Below are 10,715 nucleotides of genomic sequence, written 5' to 3' on the forward strand. Positions count from 1 at the left end.
CGAACAGCACATCTCAGAGGATGCAAAGCTCTCAAAGTGAGAAATTATACTTTCATTTGACACAGAGATAAATCCCTGAAAGTTAAAGCATGATGATTCTCTTAAATGTCAAATGATATGGGCCTGCCTGTGCCAGGATCACAGAATATCTCATACACCCACTCTCTGGCACTTTAGCTAACAGGTCATAATTTGAATGGTAATTGAATTAAACGAGATATGGACCACATTATGCTTAGATAGATATAATTTACACAGAACTAATGATGCAGTATTTTCAGTAGAAACATTGATTATACCTTTGAGAGATATTTATTTCAGTTATTGATTATGTGTTAAACCCTCTCTGTTTTTAAATCAATAAAAAAACGAATTTAGTATCATGATGCCCACACAGATTTCTGACAATATTTACCAAAGCTATTCTAAGTTCTAAGTGTGTGAGTGTGTGTGTGTGCGTGACTGCGAGCATGCGTGAGTGTGTGTGTATCATTTCTTTTTCCAGTGTTCAAGGTTACAGGGCAGTGAAATCAAATGACTCTGCCAAGTCTTGTGTGTACATTTGCAAAGACGTGCCTGTATGGTTGCATAAGAGTGAAAGAATACACCTCTGACCCCAACCAGATACCATCCCACCAAATCACAGCCATATACTACAGTCCATTCCTCTGTGTTTATCAAACCGCTCCTGCACTTAGTTATAACTCTATAACAAATGCATTATAACTATGATTCATCCCTGTACTGTCATGAAGGAAAAAAAGAAAAGCATTGGCTTTGTGAAATATATTTTATTGTGGCAGTCAACAGGAGATTTTCTTTTACTCGTCTCACAATCCATGAATTGTTGTCTAACACGACAAACTAGGAGAGAGGGTGCAACTTAAAGTCATGATTGCTTCAAATGCATTGAGTGGAAGACAGCAAGAGGAGGTCAAAGTCATTCAGTTCAGTAGATGTTATTTCTGTCAATCAGACAAAGAGAGTTATTTCCAGTGTCAAACAAAAAAATATGTATTTACAGTAAGGGCCTGACAAATGTACAAATCAGAGTTCTTCATTCTCCTTGGCAGTAAGTCCCTGGCCCTGCTGTGGCAGTGGAACTGCCACTTGTTTTCTGGAACAAGTCTCTATTTCAGATATTTCCAGCACAAGTCAGCAAGAGATATTAATACAAATGTGTTGAAACCTGCTGAAAAGGCAGTCCAGTGTGAAAGTTAACCCACATGGAGCTTTTAGTTTGAGATGCTGGGAAAACTAATCCATCTCAGCTGGAATAAGTGAAACAGTGGTGCACAGTCTGACCTAATAACTTCATCGCTTCTCCTATAAATAATATCTATTGTGAGATTTTCATTATAATATACGACATCTGAGTCAGAGCTCGTTAAAACGTCCTGATATTGTGCTGTCAAAATGTGATTACAGACCATATAAATGTTCCTAAACATTCAAGAGTCAGTAATGTCCTGTTTATGATTGACATCTGAGACTGACACCTGATCGGTCGAGCCTGTGTATCGGTGAGACATCACTACCACAGCTCCATCCCCCAATCGTTACTGTGGCACCACTCATATGTGGAATATCTTTATAAACTCTGGGCTGAACACAGAGTTGTGTGAATAACTTTGTGGTTTCTATTCTTTGTCTTTGGGTCATATTATTTTGTGTTTATAGACTCAAACAGGTCATGATGATGACTTTTTGTTTAGAAATCATATTTCATCTGAGAAGAAGTGACATTTATTTCAGTTGACGATTTGCTAATCGTTGTGCCCAGTGACTGTGTAAAAACTGTTTAGCACGTCCGTAACAATACCCAGCAGGCCTGTGAAGCTTTCTCTGAGTGTTCGTTTGTGGAGGTTGCTGTATTTTTTCTCTCCGTGACCAAAAATAGCAGAGTAAGTGTGCGAGGGATGGATTAACCACATAACCAGTGAGTTTGTCAGCTCTTAAGTAACCTGTAAACATTATTATTTCTCTTTACCGACAGAAATGACCTTTGCTGGCTTCAATTATGGTCGTGTTTACCTTGTTCCCGAGAGGAGTCCATATGATCACAACCTTGGACCATGTGTATGTGGACATTTTCAGAAATGGCATCAATGGATGATGAGTTGAAATATTGGAGAGTTTTGAATTTGCTAACAGGCTTTGTCTGAGGAAAATGTTGATATTCTCAACTGCTCTGCATTTCCTTCAACATGTTTTAACCTCTCCGGCTTCTAGACGCCGGCAGCGAGGCGTCCATGTTGCCGTTGCCTCTTTAACCACCTGAAATCAAAGCGTATGTGTTCACTACTTCTTTTATAACCATTTGCTCGTATAATTCCATTTGAAGGCAGCACTTACCAAGCGTTACTTCCAATGTATAGTATAGGCTCACGTGTGGAAGTCAGTCTTGGACACTATCATGTTGCCGAACCACCATATCAGCCTATAATAGCATCCAACGTTAACCTGAGATAATTCATTCCAATCCTAATCTTAAAAGAGTTTTCTCTTGTAATTTTAAAAGTGAAAAATACATTACCATTTGTAAACAAGTAACAAGCACTACAGGCAAATGTAATTGTACTTTCTCTGGCCATAAAGGTTTTAGAGACACTTTCAACATCTGCTCAGGTCAAATCTTTCCCCAAGGGCTGAAAGTGATGTATAGTTTTCCCTGTTCGTATGAATACATGTGTTTTATAATGGATTTTTCATGTGTCTCCAGTTTTACACCAGCTATTACCTGACAGTGTATGATGTAAAATACTTAGTCTTATTGTTCACATTTAAGTTATATCATTAAGATGAAGTCTGCTGTCAATCTGGAGGAATAATCCCAGTGTATAGTTTTCTACTCATCATCTGCAAAGTGTCAGTTTCGAACCCCACCGGTCCAAAAACATTCATAGAAAACTATGCTAATGTCATGCACTTGATTTTGTGGATCTGCAAAGTGAAACAGTTTTTTCTTTGCATTCGATAAATCTCAGTTTCCATATCAGGGAAGTAAAACTCTCATTTCCTCCAGTGATGAGTTTCCTTCTTGCTTGTATGATGGAGATTGGTTCTGCTGCTCCTCCACCTGCAGCTGTAAAGTCTTCAGTGGTGTCCTCATGTCAGCAGAGTGACAGTCAAAGGGCTCTTCACATGACAACTGCATTACCCTGCATTCAGAAACAAGCACAACAAGCAACAGCCCACAGTTAAATCTCTGATTCTCTTACAGAGGACATTTGCTCACCTCTGGAAGTGATCGACTCATTCACCAGTTCTGATGAATACTTCCTGACTTCCTGTTTCTCTACATCTCCCTCCTCCTCCTCATCCCTGCCGATAAAGGCCAGCTCGTTCTCATAGCAGAAGGAGTTGGCCCCTGATGTCGGGAATTTTCTCTCCTCCATTTCCTTGGCGCTGCATCTCGGGGTGGAGGGCACTTCGAATGTTTTGTGAAAGTAGGCATAATCTATCCTGTACTGGCTCTTCTCCTCGAAGATGACCGGCTCAAAGCGGTGACCCCACAAAATCTCAGAGGGCAGGTAGGAGCTGCGCGCCTGCGTCGTCATGGCTGTGGCCTCCACCAGCCCCTCGAGTATAATCACTATCTCAAAGTCAGATGTTTCCAGGTCCTGCTTACTTATGCCAAACAGTGGACTTTCTTCATCGATCTCATGTATGACAGTGAGGGGTGCGACCAGGAAAAGGCGGTCTGTGCCTTTGTCGTAGCCCACGTTCATGTCAATCTGATCCAGTGGGATGTACTCGCCCTCCTCTGTATAACGAGGCTTGACGAGCTGGGCGCGGACATGAGCTTCCACGATGTGGCTCTTCCTTAGGTTAGCGACTCGAAACATGAGGCACAGCTTCCCATCACGTAAAGCGATGACTGCGTTGTGGCTGAACAGTAGAGTCTCCGCACGCTTTTTTGGCCTCGCCATCTTGGCCATGATAGCACCAATCATAAAGGCGTCGATGATGCAGCCCATGATGGACTGAAAGACCACCATGAAGACGGCAACAGGGCATTCCTCTGTCACACAACGAGCGCCATACCCAATGGTCGTCTGGGTCTCAATAGAGAACAGGAAAGCTGCCACAAAGGTGTTGACCTGCATGACACAAGGAACAAAACTCTCGTCCCCTCTGAGATGGTCCATGTCCCCATGTAGGAGGCCAATGACCCAGAATGCCAAACCAAACGTTAACCACGACACCACAAACACCAGGCTGAACAGCAGGAACATGTATCGCCAGCGGATGTCCACACAAGTTGTGAAAATGTCAGATATGTACCGCTGTGACTTCTCATCCATGTTTGAGAAATGGATGTTGCACTGGCCGCTCTTGGTGACAAACCGCCCATGGCATTTGCGCCTCGTGTGAATCTTGCAATTGCCAAAGTTGCCCACGGCGGGCATGGTACTCAGTCTCAGGCCTTCTTCTTCACAGGACACGAAGCTGTGGTGGTGGGCCCTTCCCACACTCATGCCTCAGTGGGGCACGGTCACGTGGCTTCACACTATCAGCCCAGCTCGTACTAACCTGACCACGCTCACAGGAAATGCACGGCTCCGTCCAACACGCACTCAGCATCGACTGGAATCAAGAGCTGAGGCACAATCAAAGTTTCCTGTGAGGAAAAGCAGAAAAATGTAAAATATACATTCATCTGTCCACACTGTTAGTGCATGAACCTTAAAGGACAGGTGGATAAATACATAAAGATAATTATATTGCACTGTAATAATTCTAATAATTTTATATCTTGCTATGGTGGATTAAGTTATCTTCATTATCACTGTGCATCATGTTCACTAGTCCAATGAAGGAGCTATTATTATGTCTTTAAATTACAATGTTTAAAAACCTCTTGTTTTCATCACCTCAAATCCTTTTTAAATCCTGGACAGTTGTACATTCTGTAAACTCTTCACCCCTTGACTGTTGAAACAGCCTTTTTTTTGTGGTTCTCAATTGTTGACTGTCTTACAGGTGTTTTCTCACTTTAAGAACAAATGAGTCGTAGGAACGCCGACTTTGACTCTCACGAACACTCCCAATTTGAAAGCAGCTTTTATCACTGGTACAGACAATTTATTTTATTAAACAATTCCCAGTTTAAATATTTAATCTTATTTGTATTATTTTATTTTGTATATTTGTATTATTATTATTTTCTTTCCCTCCACAACCCCTAAAACCAAAATAACACTCTGTTCAGAACTCAGCTTCTAACTGTGGTGCAATCATATCACTGGCTCTTTTATTAATTTAAGATCGATTGATTAATCATCATGAAGACATTTTGTTGCTCCTGATTCCATTTTTCAGATCTTTAATCCTGTATGAACTTTTGTGTAGCTCGAGATCCTCTGGATGCTCCACAGAGCATGTTGAAAACTAAAGGGGACAGAACGTTCTGGGTCCGGAAGCTGTGGAACGACCTGTCAGAGAAAATAAGTCTGAGACAGTGTTGTCTTTTAAGTATCATAATAAAAAACGTACTAAAACTGATTTATACTGAACTGTTTGTGAATTTCATTTATTTTCACTTCATTAAATTTGTTTAAATCACTTTTATTATTATTATAATTATTGTTATTATTCTTATTATACTGGTTACAGTATGTTGCACTTCTGCTATCAATGCGACATTACATTTAATATTGTACGCACCATTTCATAGCAAACATTTGATTTGCTGTCTTACCTCCACTTCTCTCTTGTCTCGAACTGGAAATAATCTGGTATAATAAGATACATTTTTCTCTGATCAACAAGGTACAGAAATAGCCGGCTAATCCAATACCCTGCCATTTTATGTGACGGATCTTCCCCAGCTGGTACAACTATCAGAGTCGGTGGAGTACAGTGATGAGGCTGTGTGATTCCCCTGTGATACTGAATTGGATAATAATATGGGAAGGGGAAAAAGACGGGGCACTGAGTTGGGTATCACAGAGTAAACAACCTCAGACACAAATGGTTTGACGGTAAGAATCGATGGGATCGCTTCAGGCACATTAATGGAGATAATATTTAGAAAAAACAGGGAACTTTATCCTGATCCCTCCCAACTGCAGCCTTCAGCTCACCCAGCATAGCATTCTGTTATTTCTAATTCATGCTGCTTTAGAAATTAAAGTTTACCATTTAATTTACAGCTAATTGATGCCAATTATAATTATAATTATAAAATTATCATTCTAAAAACATTGAAAATGTATCTTCAACTTGAGAGATCAATTAAGTTCTCAGAACTCCATGAGCATGTACTACCAAACTTCAGGGGTTTGCCCAAATCATCTGGGGACCATGCATATCTGTAACAACAATTTCATCAAAATCAGGATCTAATAGTTCTCAAAACACTTTAATTAAAAGCTAAAAATGTCGACCTGCTAGTCAGAGGATCACCAAAATCTGTAGCGCGGGGATCATGAATGTCAAAAAATTAATCGCTATTTTGTAGGTGTTGAGATTTTTCAGTCAAGGACCAAAGCGACGGGCCATCTGACTGAGAGGCCGACATTTCAATACAAATATATAACATGGCTAATTATAGACATGTTATATATCATAGACATGCATTAGTGTGAATAATACAAAATAATATCAAAAGATGCTGAAGTAGTCCCTGGTTCTTGTGCACGGACTGAAATGTCTCTCATATGATTGTTTATGAAAGAAGTTTAGTTTCATCTGTTGAGATTCTGTGTTTTGCTCTGATGGAACTTCACTCATTTCATGTCACAAGATAGTCACTGCCACACCATCACGCTGCAGACTCCGGGGACCTCGAGGGAAGCATTTCAAGTACATGTCTGTACGTCAGCACAGTGACATGTTGGTCAGCAACTGGAAATAAGTGGATCGGACGTGACGTTTTTATTTTTATACTGTAGATAACTGATACAGAGAATGATTTTAGGATATCTGAGCATCACATCAACTTCAACTTCAACTTTCAAATTTGTTTTGCAGCCCAAAAAAACAAATTCTCACAGGAAACACAGACTCGGGCACGAGAAAGAAAAACATTCGATTACATGAATACATCAAATAACATCAGCTCAGAGAACATGATGATGGTCTCCACTGCAATTTTTATAAACAGATTGAAAACAGTTTTATTCAAGTGCCTTTAATTTAAACTTTACCATCATGGTATTTTATTTTATTAATTTACATAGTTCTACTTTATTTGTATTATTTTACTCCTTATTTTCTAAACAAATATCCTTTTTATTTATTTTACCTCTTTTATTCTACTCTACTTTTTCTTTTTGTTTTTACTTGTGCTTTCAGATTTAGAATTTTGTTTTTGTCTCTGTTGTTTTCAATGTCCCTGTACGGCACCTTGCATCTACCTCTCTGTATTAAATATGCTTTATGAATAAAACTGTCTCTCTGTGCCCATAGGATGACTGCTAATTGTTGTTTTTCTTAAAGAGACAAGATGATCAGTATTTTAAAGACGTAAAACTGCAAAGCAAACAGGATGTCATGGGCTCAGAGAGCTGCCGTGCAGGTGTCCCATCATGGATCCTCTACATCTATGAACAGACAGACATTAATACCCTGTACACACAGCAGGTAATCAAATAGTGCATGATTAATTTAATAAACATGTTCTGTGCAGATTCAAGCATCGTGGGTGAGACTCAATTAGAGGTATGTGTCAAACCCTCGGCCTGAATTAAAAGAGTCCAGACTGCAGCATGACAATAACTGAGATTATTTGCTCTTTCTCAGTGCTGTAGTTGCTATAGAAGCAGGACGTTAAGAGATATTAATATCTAATATTCTGTGCGATTACTCCTCAGTTCTCTCTGAAGCCACACACGCTCTGCCTGCTGGGCTGTGATCTCAACGAGGCTGTTTCTCTACAGTCGTTCTTCACTTTTCCTTTTAAAAACATGTGAAAATATAATGTATGGAGGGTGTTGAGTGTCATAATTATAGGCTTTCTCTTACCTTGCGTGCAGGTGGTGCTGATGTACGTTGATTTCCAGCTTTTTCTGTTTCTTTCAGAGCTTTCAGCCGAACTGCTGCATGTTTCTCCTCAGGCTTCCCTCAACTCCTCTCCTCTGTTATGGGTAGAACCCCTCCATCCTCCTGAGGCATGAGAGTGGACGGCTGCAGAGCACCTTCATGTCTCCGTCTCCACACAGAGAGACCATCACAATCACTCCTGCTGTCAAGTCCTTCAAGGTTTCGATTGAGGTCCAGTAGATCAGAAAGAGAGCAGAAATCAGAAAGTGGCTTATAGTTGAAAACAATGGTCTCCAGGGTCCGATTTGATCAGATAATCACTTCCTCGCAGCTCATTTTGGAGTCATGACAGTCTCTCCTCTTCCATGTCTCACACTTTCTTGGTATATGTGCTATCTGATCCTGCTGCAGATCCCACTCCGTATCCCACATCAAGTGAACTATTGCTCACTGCTCGGCTCTCCTCCTCCCCCTCCCTTCCACAGTGTCACTGTAGATACTTGGCATTTGGAGACTATGTGCTCTTCCCAGACCAAGTGTTGCACCAGCGCTGATCAGCAGTGCTCGGGGTCGACAGAACCAAGCGGTTCATTCTGGGCTGATGTGCACGAGACGGACCAGAGGTGAACAGAGAATAAACCCATTGGTTGAACTGAATTCTCTGGGTTTTCTTATTCAGGAATAGACAACTACTGGACATGAAGACCAACAATTTTAATTTTAACTTAAGGAATATAGGTTACCCATTACTTACACATCTACAGAAATGTATTTTAGATTTAATTCATACTTCCTGACTCTGCCATGTTGCCTTTATTTTCTACCTAAAACGGCACAGATCACAGAGTGGGTGGTGTGCTCTCCATTTTGACTCATTCAGGAGAGAGAACCAGCTTCTGTTGAATACGTCAAATGATGAAAATCCAATGTGGGCACTTTTTAGATGAGCATCACTCATTTGTCTTGTGTAAGCCTGGATGAAGGAGGGAGTCTGAGGATTTCACATGTATCACAGAACCAATTGCTCGTCCCAGTGAGATTATACTTAGGCACACGGTTGCTTTGGGGATGCCATGAGTTTTGCAGGTGTTTGGGCATAAATAACCAAACTAAACGTCTTAGGAGAAGATGAAATGATTTAGTATTTTAACCTTTTCATTCATCTGCTGGTTTAAATCAGTCTGTCAACAGGGCAAGAACCCACTGCAAGGTGTTGTTAACCTCGGCTCGTAAATTATTGGGCAAACACACAGGTTAAGGGTAATTATACAATTTTATGAATTGAATTGATTGGTGTGGAAAAGTGTGGACCGATGGTGGTACTATTAAAAAGTCAGCAGGATTAATCATCTGGTTGCTACAAATATCTGAACTATATTTCACAGCACTTCATCCAGTCGATATTTCATTTTAAAAAAAACAAAAAAGAAATGCTCTGCTCAGGAGTTTCGAATTCTTTCGTGAGTTTCTCAGGACAGCGCTGATGAATAGTTCCAGTACTTATCCTGACCCAGATTCACTGGAGGCCCCCACAGAGAAGAGACACAGGTGAGTGTGACACTGCAGTACAATGGCCTCCGAGGAAGAAGCTCAGCCTCAGCAGTCTGAGTGTCAGTTTCCTGTCACAGGTAATAGAAATAATAAGTTGTTGATCGGGAGATGCTTTGTTTTTCGTAAAAATTCGGATATCATTCTTGTAAAATTACAACTTTATTCTCGAAATGTCCGATTTGATTTTTTTATGAGGCTCTAATACTGTCTTGTACTTAATGACGTCTGATACTATTTTCAAAATAAGTGTTCAATTCACGGCCCCACCACCACCTGGTTCTGTTTAGCCAATCAGATTGTGTCCTGCTCTGGACTGATCCCGCCTTTCCACCTTTGAATACGGAAGATTAAAAGTCATGAGAGCGCCTCCCTGTGGAGAGGAGTGTGCCACACAGCATCTGGTCCAGCAGCAGCAGCAGCAGCTCTGTCTTCAAACTAGCAGCTGATCTCAGAACTCCTGTAACATGAGGTGAGTCCAGCTCGGTGTCAGCTCCTCACTTCACGTCTTCTTCTCGACCTTTGTTTTTGGAAAAAGTTTCACTAGTGGAGGAGAAGCTGAACTGAACAGAAGTGAAACACGAGCTGACAATGATTTGAACTGATTAGTTTGTCGTGTATCTCTGATGTAACTCACAGCAGGGTTATTTGTCTGATCCTTAAGTGTTGTTTAACTCTGTGTTTGCAAGTTGAGGAACATAAGGAAGGAACTCTGGCATTGTGTTAACTATTTTGTGGAGCTATACAAACCCTTAAAAAACATCAAAACCAACTCGGGACTCTTTGCTGTGTATGTCACTGTTACTCTGGTGTCAGGTCTGTAAATGGGTTATGGGTTCAGGGGATGGAGGACCAGATGTGAAGTGTGCCATCAGGACAGAGAGAGCCCGGAGTCTGGCCGATACCTCGCTCCAGCAGCAAGTTATTTAAAGCTTCAGTGCAGCGGATCAAAGTGGGCCACGGCTCAACCGCACTCAGGACACGAGCTGCAGCGTTTGATCACCTTTCAGATTGTCAGCACACGCCCTCCTGATTCATTTCAAGTGTTGCGTCATGTTGTGGTTAACACCGTGTGGTACAGGAGACACCAGCCAGAGCACAAGGATGTTTACTGGAAGCTCAGTGAGAAAAAAATGCTTCTGGCAGGACACTCAGGAGCAGGATCAGGATCAGAATCA

General features: G+C 41.0%; 1 protein-coding gene across 3 annotated transcripts; it reads right to left on the minus strand.

The window, feature by feature from the left end:
* Window positions 1–771: 771 nt before the first annotated feature.
* Window positions 772–8,467, minus strand: kcnj12b (potassium inwardly rectifying channel subfamily J member 12b). Of its 3 annotated transcripts, none has more exons than XM_069525228.1 (3): window positions 7,972–8,467; window positions 3,239–4,624; window positions 772–3,161 (listed from the first exon to the last, which is right to left on the minus strand). In XM_069525228.1, exons 2-3 carry the CDS (start codon window positions 4,479–4,481, stop codon window positions 3,157–3,159), a joined length of 1,248 nt encoding a protein of 415 aa, XP_069381329.1. In that variant the 5' UTR covers window positions 4,482–4,624; window positions 7,972–8,467; the 3' UTR covers window positions 772–3,156. The 3 variants fall into 3 exon arrangements, with proteins under 3 accessions (XP_069381329.1, XP_019961489.2, XP_019961488.2); XM_020105930.2 differs by having other exon boundaries at window positions 3,264–4,624; window positions 7,972–8,466; XM_020105929.2 differs by having other exon boundaries at window positions 772–4,624.
* Between the last annotated feature and the right edge of the window lie 2,248 nt (window positions 8,468–10,715).

Source organism: Paralichthys olivaceus, chromosome 5 (genome assembly GCF_024713975.1).
Source record: "Paralichthys olivaceus isolate ysfri-2021 chromosome 5, ASM2471397v2, whole genome shotgun sequence".
Lineage (NCBI taxonomy): Eukaryota > Metazoa > Chordata > Actinopteri > Pleuronectiformes > Paralichthyidae > Paralichthys > Paralichthys olivaceus.

Bases quoted from the DNA above. Each gene is read 5' to 3' on its own strand.
- kcnj12b (XM_020105929.2), bottom strand. From the start codon at position 4,481: ATGAGTGTGGGAAGGGCCCACCACCACAGCTTCGTGTCCTGTGAAGAA.